The 15211-nt window shown below is 48.5% G+C and overlaps 1 protein-coding gene across 16 annotated transcripts in view; it reads right to left on the reverse strand.

The window, feature by feature from the left end:
- The window catches only part of cep170aa (centrosomal protein 170Aa), a 257407-nt gene that overhangs the window by 69663 nt on the left and 172533 nt on the right, over positions 1 to 15211 (reverse strand). For 10 of the 16 annotated variants that reach the window (XM_072512615.1, XM_072512560.1, XM_072512520.1 and 7 more), the window contains 2 exons: positions 4177 to 6090; positions 3493 to 3751 (listed from right to left, as the gene is read on the reverse strand). In XM_072512615.1, coding sequence (XP_072368716.1) covers positions 3493 to 3751; positions 4177 to 6090 — 2173 coding nt within the window. The remainder of the gene's footprint in view (positions 1 to 3492; positions 3752 to 4176; positions 6091 to 15211) is intronic. The other 6 variants (XM_072512598.1, XM_072512607.1, XM_072512570.1 and 3 more) reach the window with 2 other exon arrangements.

Raw genomic sequence — 15211 nt, forward strand, 5'->3', positions numbered from 1 at the left:
GAAGTGTTGCGGAAGTATAGGTTCGGGGAGGGTTTATTAGCTGGGTTAAGCTCCTATATAGAGCCCCGGTGGCGAGTGTGGTTACGAATCGGCGGAGGTCGGAGTATTTCCGGCTGTATCGAGGGACGAGGCAGGGGTGCCCCGTCCCCCCTGTTTGCATTAGCAATTGAACCTTTGGCCATGGCATTAAGGGAGTCCAGGAAAAGGAGGGGGGTGGCTCGAGGGGGAGAGGAGCATCGAGTGTCGCTGTATGCAGACGACCTGTTGCTGTATGTGGCGGACCCAGTGGAGGGGATGGTGGAGGTCATGCAGATCCTAAGGGAGTTTGGGGACTTCTCGGGCTACAAGCTCAATGTAGGGAAGAGTGAGCTCTTTGTGGTGCATCCGGGGGATCAGGGAAGAGGGATAGACAACCTACCGTTGAGGAGGGCGGAAAGGAGCTTTCGATACTTGGGGATCCAGGTAGCTAGGAGCTGGGGGGCTCGGCACAAACTTAATTTGACGCGGCTGGTGGAGCAGATGGAGGAGGACTTTAAACGGTGGGACATGTTGCCACTCTCGCTAGCGGGCAGGGTACAGTCGATTAAAATGGTGGTCCTCCCAAGGTTTCTTTTTGTATTCCAATGCCTTCCAATTGTGATCACCAAGGCCTTTTTTAAGAGGGTAGGCAGGAGCATTATGGGTTTTGTGTGGGCGGGTAAAACCCCGAGGGTAAGGAGGGGGTTCCTGGAGCGTAGTAAAGATAGAGGAGGGCTGGTGTTGCCAAATCTGGGTGGCTACTACTGGGCAGCCAACGTGGCGATGATCTGTAAGTGGGTGATGGAGGGAGAGGGGGCAGCATGGAAGAGGTTGGAGATGGCGTCCTGCAAATGAACGAGCCTGGGGGCGCTGGTGACGGCACCGCTGCCGCTCTCGCCGACAAGGTACACCACGAGTCCGGTGGTGGCGGCAACGCTAAAGATCTGGGGGCAGTGGAGACGGCACAAGGGTGCGATGGGAGCCTCGGTGTGGTCCCCGATCAGAGATAACCATCGGTTTGTCTCAGGAAGGATGGATGGGGGGTTTCAGAGCTGGCATCGGGCAGAGATTAGAAGAGTGGGGGACCTGCTCATCGATGGGACGTTTGCGAGTTTAGGGGCGCTGGAGGAGAAGTTTGGACTACCCCCGGGAAACGCTTTCAGGTACATGCAAGTGAGGGAATTCCAGCTGCTCCCGGCACAGGGGATTCAAGACAGGGTGATTTCGGGCGTATGGGTCAGAGAGGGCAAGGTGTCGGCGATATACCAGGAGATGAAAGAAGAGGGGGAGGCTTTGGTAGAGGAGCTGTAGGGTAAATGGGAAGAGGAGCTGGGGGAGGAGATTGAGGAGGGTCTGTGGGCTGATGCCCTAAGTAGGGTTAATTCCTCTTCCTCGTGTGCCAGGCTTAGTCTGATACAATTTAAGGTTGTTCACAGAGCGCATATGACGGGGGCGAGGCTGAGTAGGTTCTTTGGGGTGGAGGACAGATGTGGAAGGTGCTCAGGAAGCCCGGCGAACCATGGCCATATGTTTTGGTCGTGCCCGGCACTGGATGGGTTCTGGAGGGGAGTTGCGAGAACTATATCTAAGGTGGTGAAAGTCCAGGTCAAGCCAAGTTGGGGGCTAGCATTATTTGGAGTAGCAGACGAGCCGGGAGTGCAGGAGGCGAAAGAGGCCGGTATTCTGGCCCTTGCGTCCCTGGTTGCCCGGCGAAGGATCTTGTTAGTGTGGAAAGACGCGAAGCCCCCCAGTGTGGAAGCCTGGATAAATGACATGGCAGGGTTTATCAAGTTGGAGAGGATAAAGTTTGCCCTGAGAGGGTCTGTGCAGGGGTTCTCCAGGCGGTGGCAACCGTTCCTAGACTATCTCGCGGAGCGTTAGATGATGTTCGGTCGACAGCAGCAGCAACCCGGGGGGGGGGGGGGGGGGGGGGGAAGAGAGAGAATCTCTCTCGGGAGGGGGGGGGGGGAAAGAGGGAGGGACGGGGAAAGGTTTTTTTTTTCTGGGGGGCATCTGAGCAAGAAAATACATCAATGATCCGGAAAACTGATATGTACGGGAGGAATCCAATGTACAAAGTTCTGTATCATATTGATTTGCCATGTTTATGTCTTGCTATTCAAGTTTTCTTTTCTTTTTGCTACGGGGGGGGGGGGGTTGTTTGTATGGTTGAAAATTTGGTTTAAAAATTCTTAATAAACATATTTTTGAAAAAAGAAAGGGAACTTGCTGTCCTTACCCAATCTGGCCTATATGTGTTCCAGATGTGGTGGACTCTTAAACAGCCACTGAAGTGACTTAGCAACCACTCTTATCAAAATTGCGACATTAGCTCATCACTGTCCTCTCAAAACAATTAGGGATGAGCAATAAAATGGCAGCACTGCGATAAGCAGGCATGCAGCATTCAAAGTTCTTTCTTAAAGATACTGGAGGGATTCAGTGTTGTCGTAGGATATAACATATTACTTTTGCAGGTGTTGAGCCCACACCAGACCAATGGGACTGAGGGGGGGGGGGGGGGGGGGGGGGTTAGTTGATTTAAAACAGAAAGCATTCCACAACATGGTAGTCTCAGTTCAGATAACTAATAATCAACTAATAACCTACAACTATTATTTTCTTCCTTTCTTTACTGACAATTTGTGGTGAATCTGTGGAACTCTTTGCCGCAGAAGGATGTGGAGGCCAAATCACGGAGTGTCTTTAAGACAGAGATAGATAGGTTCTTGATTAATAAGGGATCAGGGGTTATGGGGAGAATGCAGGAGAATGGAGATGAGAAAAATATCAGCCATGATTGAATGGTGGAGCTTCTATGTCTTATGGTCTAATCACCAACGTTCCTCAAGGAATAGCCATGAGTGGAATTTTTAAATTAGAAATTCACATCTGCACAATATATAATCTTATAGTTTTAACAGAAAATTTTAAATCCAAATTTACAGTATAGATTATTTTAGTTTCCAGTTAACTAAATGGATAATAGCTACCTTGCACCCAGAAAAAAAGCCTCCAAATTAAATCAATAATCTGTGAGCTTGGTTATATGATCTCAGTCCGGATGACTGTGGTGTTATAACTAGCTTCAGGAAAGAAAACTTAGCATAGGCCAGGCTTTACTTTCCCCAATGATTGCTAATCAGTGTTCCCTTCTGGAAATACATGCCTGTAAATGTCAGATAAAGACAATGTCTGGCTCAGCTTTGCTCAGCTGGAATAACTGCTCATTCCAACTTGCATAAAATGGCTAAGAAACTAAGGTATCAGTGGGACATCACTATTCATAGATTCAATACTTACTTGGAATTGAAAATTCAGAGAAAAGGAGAAGAAGTTTGGAATTAGGTCAATTAATAATGGTTGATTATGGTTCAAAATATAAAAATGAAAAATTAGCAGTCCGAATGAGAGCATTCCAATTTATAATTACATCACAAGTTTATTAACAAAATTAGAACACAGAACACCTACTTGGATATTGAAAGATACCTGGCAATTTCCTCACTGTGAGCAGTCCAGTCTCTTATGTAGTCATCTTGCTCCTTCATTTTGTTTTTCAGGAGCATGTTGTTTGATGTTACATTACTGTTCAGCAGTTTTGTGCTCCTCAGTGCTGTACTGGTTCGTAAGCGGCAATGTTTAGGCGAACTACGATTCGACCCAAATTCATCTTCGGAAGTCGAAGCATAATCTGTAGGGAATCGTCTCCATCGTGGACCTTGCAAAATAACTAAATGTATAAGCAGCAAGGACAATTTTGGTACACAAGTGTCTATAAGGAAATGAATGTTCAAAGACAACGCAGTTACAAATATGTCATTACATAGTTTAATCGTGGGACCATAGGATTACAAAATATCTCCACAAATAAATGCCAAATTATTTAAGTACCTACTTTGCATTTTATGTTGTATGCGAAGATATTTAATTATTCAATGCAGTAATGAAGAGAAAATATATAATTAGTAAATGATACAAAAGAAAATCTCTACTTTTTTTTTTTAAAAAAAGACCCTTTTAGCCAGGGTGATAAAAAACTAATTTTTTTGCAAGTAGCAAAGACAATGTTAATATATTTAAAAAGTTAACTGTCTCTATAGAGGTCTTCATTTGACAAATTACCGAAAGTTCTTACTGGAATTGCATTGAGTTTACCTGATGCAGAACTGTGTCCTGCTAATGATGCTTTAGCTTTAGAAGAATCAGGCATTCTTGAAATGCTATTAGCACGAAGTCTGGGAGAAACTTTGCTATCCATTGCTGATGTGCCACGCAAGTTACTCCGAATGGAGGAATCTCCACTTCGACTAATATTACTTCGAGTTACTGTCGCTTCAGAGTCACTACGGGCTGATATAGAGCCCAGCCGGTTGCGGCGAGGTTGAGCAAGGAGATCTAATCTAGAAGGCGTTTTTCTGCCAGATGGTGGCTTTGATGTAGTTGAACTGGTTGTTGATACTTCGGACACGACAGAAACTTTATCCACATCAGTCAGTTCATTATCTGATACATCACCAAGGCGTGCCCTACGTAAAATAGATGCTCTAGTTGGGCGAGGCTTGGGTAAAACAGTTGATTTGCTAGCAGCGGTAGCAGCAGTTTTTGTCTTGGATAACTTATTTCCCTCTAGTTTGGAATGTAACAATTCATCTGTGGACGTAAATGATGTTTGCCCTTGTGATCGACTGGAATATGCCTCTTGATCAGAAGAAAGAAAATCAGAGATAGTAGACTGAGGAAAGCTTGATGTTTGGTCATCATCTGTCAAGTCAAAAGATGCTTGTCTTCCTCTGCCTGTGGTTTGTACAGATCTGCGAGGTTCAGATCGAATACCAAGGTCAGTAGCACGACCTTTGATTTTTCTGTCTGCAAGTTTGTCTCTAGCATTGGTTGCAGTAGTCTTAGATGAATCCTTGGCAGATTTTGTGAAGCTCTTCTCCTTGTGAAGGTTACTTAGAGTTCTTCGCTTTTGAAGAGACTTCTTTTCTGCATCTCCACTAACTAAGCTAATAGTACTAGCAGTGTCAATATCGGATTCAGGAGAAATGGAATCATCCCTGTGATAGCTTGGGGTTTCATCTCCACCATCTATCCTATTTTCATCCTTCAACTTCGCTTCAAGAAAAGCCATCACTGATTCTGTATCTTTCAACAAAGTGGTAGTGTCAATGGTGGAGTCTGTCCCATTAGAATTACTTCGGTCTCTGTTCCGTGTAGTTATAGATCCATCACCTGGTGACCCAGACTGCTGACTAATACGAGGTATCAGCTCTAATGGTACATTACGACTTGGTTTCTCTATGGTGAAGCTTCCCTGTCTGACCAAAGGCCTGGGAGAATCCTTTTTTTCAGTGTCCCCACCTTTGCAAGTGTGTCTTCTGACAGGCTCTTCTGACTTTTTCTGTTTTGCTTCAGTTTGAACCTCTGCTTTGTCCAAAGTGCTTGTGGCAGTGGCCTGCCTGGATTCTCGAACGTCATTAGCTTTCTGTCTTGGTAATACTTCCCTGCTTTTGTTAATCAGATTAGTAGTGTTAACTAGAGGCTTACTGGCAGTTGTTTTAGAAGAACTCCGCTGGTACAAACTCTCCTTATGGCCCTGCTGTTGAGCTGCAGGTGAAGATTGCCTTGCTGCTGATATTCCCTTTATAGTTTCAGCTTTCACTTTAGGAGGTGGAATGTAGTTGCTGGATTGAAACATTGCACCTTCCTTGCTCTTCATTGTTTCACTGCAAATATCTCCAGCAGTGTCAGCTTTGATAGCAGAGCCACCTTTTGACCAGCCAATCTTCGAAATGCTGCTAGCTTGCTCCTTCTGTTTGTCTTTCTGGTGAGGTGGAGTTGTAGTTTCTTTCTCTGGAAGCTCAGTGTCTTGCTTTTCATCTATTTCACGTCTTGGTTTTGCTAGGTTTAAAGTAAGGGAAGCTTTTGGTCTTAGGCCCTCAGCTGCTTTATCTTCTATTGGAAGCTGTGGCAGTGTTCTTCTCTTTCTCTCACTCACACTGGCTGATGCAGTTTCTGATGTGGTTGATGCGCTTTTTGCGGAGATACCAGATTCACTAATATCTGCATCTATACAAAAGAAAAATTAACTTTTTTCTGCAATAAATGCAACAGTGTTTTTTTAAAACAACAGCTAGAAAAATGACCTTCAAGAGACCTTCACTTCCTACCCCAGTGAGCATTGCACTAATCCTGGCATGAGAGTCAAGAAAATTAATCATTGTTAAATTTAAAAAAACAGCAGATAAATTAATTCCAAAATTTATTTGAACAATCAATTGATTGGAAACCACAGAATATTACTTGAATCACATGCAAAATAAATATATTATCTAACATACACACATATATATTCCATTGTTTACAAACTGGGACAAAAATAAAAAACAATACATCTGAAAATCTAATGAACAGATTTCAACGAAACTTGGTACACGGATAGGGTATGGCCTATGGAAGAGCTGATTAGCTTTTGACAAAGATGTGGATCCAGATCCTGGAATTTTTTAACAACGATTTGTTCTGGGCAGTGCAGTAGCACAGTGGTTAGGACTATTGCTTAACGGCACCAGGGTCCCAGGTTCGATTCCCGGCTTAGGTCACTGTCTGTGCGGAGTCTGCACGTTCTCCCTGTCCCTCCCACAAGTCCCGAAAGACATGCTGTTAGGTAATTTGGACATTCTGAATTCTCCCTCCATGTACCCGAACAGGCGCCGGAATGTGGCGACTAGGGGCTTTTCACGGTAACTTGAAATGAAATGAAAATCGCTTATTGTCACAAGTAGGCTTCAAATGAAGTTCCTGTGAAAAGCCCCTAGTCGCCACATTCCGGCGCCTGTTCAGGGAGGCTGTTACGAGTAGTGTAACACTACTTCATTGCAGTGTTAATGTACGCCTACTTGTGACAATAATAAAGATCATTATTATAACATTGGGGGATAGGATGAATTAATATTTATTTAGAATGTCGTGGATTGTCTCAGCTGCTGTGATGGGATTTGTCACATCTGTCAAATGTGAGCAGATTTGACTTCCGGTGACGACGATGTGCTGAGAAGTCGCACATCAGGTGGCTCTCCTCCCACGAACCTGAAAAATAGGCTCTTTTTGCCCGAAAAACTCCCGCTAACATCCCCACACCACTAGCAAAATACAGCAGACTGTAAAAATGCCAAACAGCAGCAAGTCCAGAGGAAGAGTGGAGACTAGGAGCGGAAAAAGCCTGGACAAGCAACTGACTGAACCGGTCAAAGCAGGAGGTGGCGAAACTCGGGCTTCACCAGAGCGAGAGGGATCGGCCCGCCTCACGAGAAGCCCCCCCACACTCGGGGATGAATGGAGCATGTTTCTCTCAAGAGAATTGAGAGAGCATTGAGAGGTAACAAAATCAGGCATCCAAGCTGTGGTGAAGGGCGTGGTTGCCGAAGCTATGGTGACCATCCAGGTGGCCGTGGACAAGGCGGAAAAGCGACTGGAAGCCAGGAAGAAACAATCAAGGAGCTGGAAAGGGCTGCAACGGACCATAGCGACCGGAACATCGCCCTGGAAAAGGAGGTGGCAAGGCTCGTCGCGACACAAGGAAACCTGAAGGATAAAGCCGAGGATCAGAAGAACCGGTCAAGGCGGCAAAACCTATAAATCGTGGGCCTACCGAAGGGGATGGAAGGTAGGAACTCCACAGACTATGTGGCCCAAATGCTGGGCAACCTGATGGGAAAGGATAGCTTCCCCAACCTATCAAAATCGACAGAGTGCACCGGTTGCTTGCACCAAAGCCCAAAACCAGGGAACAGCGGAGGGCGATAATTACCAAGATGCACTGGTATCAGGACCAGAAACAAATCCTGCGCTGGACCAGACAATCCAAAAACTGTAACTGGGAAGGCCATCGGATTCAAATATATATGGACATTGTAGCCGGCCTAGCCAAGCGCCGGGCAGCATTTAATAAGGCAAATGCCACACTGTACAGAAACGGCGTAAGGTTTGGGATGCTGTACCCAGCTAAGCTCTGGGTCATGTACCAAGGCAGGGTGCACTTCTTCACGGCTCCTGCGAATGCGGACAAGTTTGTCGTGGAGAACGGACTGAAAAAGCGGCAGCATGGGCAGCAATGAAGAGCCCACAGGAAGAGACTCTTAATGCTTAGTGTTCATTTTTTACATACTGTACAGTCATCTATGAACCATCACTACAGCGACCACTTTACGCAGGAGTGTACTGCCTCGTTCTGGGGAGGCGGGGTGAAGAGAGGGAGATATGAACTAGCACAACAAAGCGTAGAAGGTGAGGGGAATGGCCAACAGGGAGCTCAGGGTTCGGGTGACGGGAGGATGCGCAACTAGCCCTGGGATGGGGGCTACCACACTAGCGAGGTAGGTAGCAGTGGGTAGAGTGCAGGGGAGAGAGGCTGCGGTGCGCCTCCCACAAAGGGGAAAGCGCCTGGCTGTAGGGAGGTGGGGGGGGGGGGGGAGAGAAAGAGTGTAGCTACAGGGTAGCAGGGGGGAGGGGGGGAGAAATAAGTTAGGGGTGAACAAAGAAAAGTAAAGCACAGGAACAGGCCCTTCGGCCCTCCACGCCTGCGCCAACCATGTTGCCCGTCTAAACTAAAATCTTCTATACTTCCGGGGTCCGTATCCCTCTATTCCCATCCTATTCATGTATTTGTCAAGATGCCCCTTAAACGTCACTATCGTCCCTGCTTCCACCACCTCCTCCGGCAGTGAGTTCCAGGCACCCATTACCCTCTGTGTAAAAAAACTTGCCTCGTACATCTCCTCTAAGCCTTGCCCCTCGCACCTTAAACCAATGTCCCCTAGTAATTGACCCCTCTTCCTTGGGAAAGGTCTCTGACTATCCACTCTGTCTATGCCCCTCATAATTTTGTAGACCTCCATGAGGTCGCCCCTCAACCTCCTTCTTTCCAGTGAGAACAAACCAAGTTTATTCAACCTCTCCTCATAGCTAATGCCCTCCATACCAGGCAGCATCCTGGTAAATCTCTTCTGCATCCTCTCTAAAGCCTCCACACCCTTCTGGTAGTGTGGCGACCAGAATTGAACACCATACTCCAAGTGTGGCCTAACTAAGGTTCTATACAGCTGCAACATGACTTGCCAATTTTTATACTCAATGCCCCGGCCAATGAAGGCAAGCATCTCTTTTGCCTTCTTGACTACCTTCGCCACCTGTGTTGCCCCTTTCAGTGACCAATGGACCTGTACACCTAGATCTCTCTGACTGTCAATACTCTTGAGGGTTCTACCATTCACTGTATATTCCCAACCTGTATTAGACCTTCCAAAATGCATTACCTTACATTTGTCCGGATTAACCTCCATCTGCCATCTCTCCACCCAAGTCTCCAAACAATCTAAATCCTGCTGTATCCTCAGACAGTCCTCATCGCTATCCGCAATTCCACCAACCTTTGTGTTGTCCGCAAACTTACTAATCAGACCAGTTACATTTTCCTCCAAATCATTTATATCTACTACGAACAGCAAAGGTCCCAGCACTGAACCCTGTGGAACACCACTAGTCACAGCCCTCCAATCAGAAAAGCACCCTTCCATTGCTACTCTCTGCCTTCTATGATCTCGCCAGTTCTGTATCCACCTTGCCAGCTCACCTCTGATCCCGTGTGACTTCATCTTTTGTACCAGTCTGCCATGAAAGACCTTGACAAAGGCCTTACTGAAGTCCATATAGACAACATCCACTGCAATACCGGCATCAATCATCTTTGTGACCTCCTCGAAAAACTCTATCAAGTTAGTGAGACACGACCTCTCCTTCACAAAACTGTGCTGCCTCTCGCTAATACGATGTTTTTTTTGGGGGGGGGGGGGGGGGGGGGGGAGGAGGAGAAAGAAACCACAAGGGAGAGATAAGTAAAGAAAGATTTAGTGCATTAGGCTGGCTACAACAGGCCACATGTGGCGAATTGGAACAAAATGGCACTACAAGCAACCACTTTGGAGGGTCCCTGAACAAAGGGACACCCAGGAGTGCAGGCTCATCCACATAGCAAACTCACAGATGGCAGCCATGTTGAGTGCCCCTTGGACAAAGGGAAACCCCAGAGCGCAGGGGCCCGACCTCATGGGGGGAACAATGACCGTGGCCATCTTGGAGAGCCCCCTAACAATGCATCCACCAGGTAAGTATGGTTCATCCCGCAGGAGTGGAGGCGGTGGGGGGGAGACAATCAGGATAGCAACCTCGATCGCCAGGGGACGTAACTGCCCAGTGAAAAGATCCAGAGTCTTTGTCCACCTGAAAAGTATGAAAGCTGACATTGTCTCCCTCCAAGAGACGCACCCGAGAGAGAAGGACCGACTGCGGGTAAGGAAGGGTTGACCTACCATTCCTGCTACGGAATGAGGGCCAGAGGGGTAGCCATACAGTCAAATAGGAGGACGATGTTCACCGCGACAAGGCCGGTTACGGACCCAGGGGGATGGTACATCATGGTCAGCGGTGTCCTTGATGGAGCACCAGTAGTCCTGGTGATTGTACATGTTCCCAACTGGGACGACACAGAGTTTGTAAAGAAGACCATTGCGGAAATCCCCGACATAGACCCACACTGACTGATCATTGGGGGGGGGGGGGGGGGAGAGAACAGGTCGCACCCCAAAAAGGGAAAGCCTAATATGGCGAAGGAACTCAGCCTATTCGTGAAACAGATGGGGGCGGTGGACCCATGGCAATCCACTCACCCAGGGGAGGAGTTCTCCTTCTTCTCCCTTCACGGATCGACTTCTTTGTAGTGGCGAATTTGGTGCTTCTAGGGCTGGTAAGAGCGGAATACTCCGCTATCGTAATCTCCGACCACGCCACACATTATATGAATGCGAGGTTGGAGACGGCCACGTCCAACATCCCCCATGGAGGTTGGAAATGCCCTCCTGGCCGAAAATGGCTTTGTGCAAGAAAATATCACAGGCCATAGACAAGTATATTACTAATAACCAGAATGGGGAGGTCTCATCCTCCACATTCTGGGAGGCGCTGAAGGCTGTGATCAGGGGTGAAATTATAGTTTACAAAGCACGGAGAGATAGGGAAGAGAGGGTGGCTAGGCAACAGCTCGTCGACTCCATACTGGAAGCGGACCGCACTCCGAGGCCCTGACAGTAGACCTCCAGGCAGAGAGGAAAAAGCTACAGATGGACTTTGACCTGCTCTCCATGAGGAAAGCAGTGAACCAACTCCTCCAGGCATGGGGTCCCTGTACGAGCATGGAGAAAAGGCCAGCCGCCCGCTGGCTCACCAGCTGAGAAAGCAGGCAGCCACGAGGGAAATAGCCCAGATTAGGGACAGCAAAGGTAAATTAGTAGCTGAGCCGGAAAAGCTCAACAAGGCACTTTAAAACTTCTACCGGAGGCTGTACACCTCAGAGCCCCCAGCAGGGGACTCGGGAATGAAACAGTTCCTTGATGGACTGGACATGCCAGTCGTGGGGGAGGATAGGAGACGGGGCCTGGAAGCACTGCTAGAACTGGGAAAGTCTTGGAGAGTATCAGCTCCATGCAGGCAGGGGAGGCGCCGGGACTAGACAGTTTCCCAGCAGACGTCTACAAAAGATTTGCGACAGCTCTGGCCCCGCGCCTGCGGGAGATGTTCACAGACTCACTAGCGATGGGCATCCAGCCACCAATGCTAGCACAAGCCTCAATCTCGCTGATACCCAAGAAAGACAAAGACCCAACAGAATGCGGTTCTTACAGGCCTATCACGATGCTAAATGCAGACGTGAAAATACTAGCCAAGATCCTAGCCAAAGGCTGGAGGACTGCGTACCTGAGGTTTGAGCAGAAGCCCAGACGGGCTTTGTCAAGGGTAGACAGCCAACATCGAACATCTGGTGCCTGCAGAATACCTGAGGTGATTATCTCCCTGGATGCAGAAAAGGTCTTCGACAAAGTCGAATGCAGCACTGTAGCATAGTGGTTATCACAATTGCTTCACAGCTCCAGGGTCCCAGGTTCGATTTCCGGATTGGGTCACTGTCTGTGCGGAGTCTGCATGTTTCCCCAACGTGTGCGTGTGTTTCCTCCGGGTGCTCCGGTTTCCTCCCGCAATCCAAAGATGTGCCGGTTAGGTGGATTGGCCATGCTAAATTGCCCTTAGTGTCCAAAATTGTCCTTAGTGTTGGTTGGGGTTACTGGGTTATGGAGATAGGGTGAAGCTGTGGGCTTGGGTAGGGTACTCTTTCCAAGAGCTGGTGCAGTTTTGATGGGCTGAATGGCCTCCTTCTGCACTGTAAATTCTATGAATGGAAGTAGCTCAGAGGTACTGGAGCCTTTCAGGCTTGGAACAGGGTTCACCACCTGGGTGAAACTCCTGTACAACGCTCTCATGGCGAGCGACGGACAAATGCCACCAGCTCCAAGTACTTCCAGCTGCACAGAAGCACAAGGCAGGGATGCCCGTTATTCCCGCTGCTGATCCACTAGTGATTGCGCTTAGGGCGGCAAAGAATTGGAAAGGGATCCGGAAAGGGGACAGAGAGCACAGAGTCTCGCTCTATGTGGATGACTTGCTCCTCTACATCTCGGAGCCGCGAACAGCATGGAAGGAATTTTGACACTTTAGAAAGAGTTTAGAGCCTTCTCGGGCTACAAACTGAACCTGAGCAAAAGCGAGATCTTCCCGGTGAACCTGCAAGGGCGAGGAGCAGAGCTGGAGTGGTTGCCCTGTAAACTGGCCCAATATAAATTCCGCTACCTGGGGATCCAAATCGCTCATGACTGGACAGGGATCCACAAGTAGAACGTGGCCAGCCTGACATAGGAAGTAAAGAAAGGACCTGCAGCGATGGAACACACTCCCACACTCCCTGGCGGGGAGGATGCAGGTGATCAAAATGAATGTACTGCCCAGGTCCCTCTTCCTGTTTAGATCCATCCCAATCTACATCCCCTTTTTCAATTCACTAGACAAACTGATTATGGCATTCATGTGGGAGAGAAGAACGCAAGGATTCCTAAGATAGTACTGCAGAGAATGAGATTCATGGGGAGGCCTAGCCCTCCCAAACCTCCAATATTATCACTGGGCAGCAACCGTGGAGAGAGTAAAAGGGTGGATAAAGGAGCCAGAGCTGAGTGGGTGCTTATGGAGGAGGGCTTCTGCGGAAGGACCTTGCTCCGGGCCTAGCCATGGTGGTAGCCCCATCCCCACCTAACAAATATTTAGTGGTGGTAACAACACTCTGGTCATGGAACCAACTGCGACGGCATTTTAGGTTAAACAAAATGTCCGACAAAGCCTCCATCTGCAATAGCCACAGGTTCACACCGGCAAATATGGACGTCACCTTCAAAAGATGGAGACAGGACGGAGGGACACTGAGAGTTTGACAGATAGAGACTTTTACACCAACAACAGGCTAACAACCCTCGAAGAACTGACAGAAAGATTCCAGCTAATGTGGGGAAACAAACTTAGGTACCTACAAATCAAAAACTTCCTATGAAGGGAAATAAGGACGTAACCATAACAATCACTGCTAGAGAACTGGTTGGACGCGGACACCCTAGGGAAAGGCAACTGTGGTGAAATAGGGTGGGGACTCTGGAATGAAGCACTGCACAGGGTCAACTCCACCTCCATATGCACAAGATGCACCCAATGCAGCTAAAAGTGGTACACAGAGCATATCTAACCAGAATCCGAATGAGCAGGTTCTTCCCGGAGGTGGAGGATAAATGTGAACAGTGCCAAGGCAGCCAGGCCAACTACGCCCACATGTTCTGGTCTTGCTCCAGACCTGCTGGGTTTTGGACAACCTTCTTCGAGGCAATGTCCAAGGTGGTGGGGATTAGGGTGGAGCCTTGCCCAAGAGTGGAAGTCTTCGGGGTATGAGAACAGCCAGAGCTCTTCATGGGGAGAAGAGTCGGCATCCTTGCCTTTGCCTCCCTAATTGCCCGCCGTACAATCCTGTTCGGCTGGCGGTCTGCAGCACCACCCAAAGCTGCAGACTGGCTGTCTGACCAATCGGAATTTTTCCAAATGGATAAAATTAACTTCGCCTTCCAAGGGTCGGAGGAGGGCTTCCACACAACGTGGGAGCCATTCACTGGGTTGCTCCAAGACCTGTTTGTAGCCAACAACTAAGAAGCCAAAGACCAAGAGGAGGTAGCCACAACACAGCAAGGAAGGTGGGGGGGGGGGGGGGGGGGGGGGGGAGAGAAAAGAGCGTGGGGACAGGGAAACATGGAACTCAACCATGCCCAACGAAAGAAGCATGAGAAACAAGGCGGGGAGGGGAGAAAAGAGAAGGGGGGATGGGGGCAGGGGCAACAACTTGAACCAAAGGGAAAAAAAATAAAACCGACAGGGAACAAAACACAGGAAACCACAAATACCACTGTAAATAAGCTGAGAGAAAAAAAAAACTACGACGTACGTATGTAAATAGTTGAAACCGACCAATGTGTAAATGGTTTTCTTTTTCCTCTGTCTCCTTCTGAGTGCTGAATTTGGTGCATTTGAGTGCTATAGTGAGAGTTTGGTGACTGAGGGAGTGCTGAATTTGGTGCATTTGAGTGCTGTAGTGAGAGTTTGGTGACTGAGGGAGTTAGGTGAGGAGGGAGTACGGTGCTCCTTTCATTTTGTTTCCTACATTTCCGCAAAGAGCGAGAAGAGAGCCAGGAGTTTACAGAGAGTGCAGCTGACTGGGAGCAGAGTCGGAGGGCGGAGATACAGTTGGTCCACAGGGCAGCTATATTCTGTAAGGTAAGAGGGGATGGAGGCTAGGCCAGTTGCATGCTCCTCCTGCAGGAAGTGGGTGGTGAGGGATACCACCGGTGTCCCCGCTGACTATACCTGCGGGAAGTGCACCCATCTCCAGCTCCTCAAAGGCCGTGTTAGGGAACTGGAGCTGAAGCTGGATGAACTTCAGATCATCCGGGAGGCAGAGGGGGTGATAGAGAAGAGTTACAGGGAGGTAACCACACCCCAAGGTACAGGACAAGAGTCGCTGGGTTACAGTCAGGGGAAAGAAAACAAACAGGCAGACAGTGCAGGGATCCCTCGTGGGCGTTCCCCTTCAAAACAAGTATACCGTTTTGGATGCTGTTGGGGGGGATGACCTACCGGGGGAAGGCCCTAGCGGCCAGGTCTCTGGCACTGAGTCTGGCTCTGGGGCTCAGAAGGGAAGGGGGGAGAATAGAAAAGC

The sequence above is a fragment of the Scyliorhinus torazame genome, chromosome 1 (assembly GCF_047496885.1).
Source record: "Scyliorhinus torazame isolate Kashiwa2021f chromosome 1, sScyTor2.1, whole genome shotgun sequence".
Classification (NCBI taxonomy): Eukaryota; Metazoa; Chordata; class Chondrichthyes; order Carcharhiniformes; family Scyliorhinidae; genus Scyliorhinus; species Scyliorhinus torazame.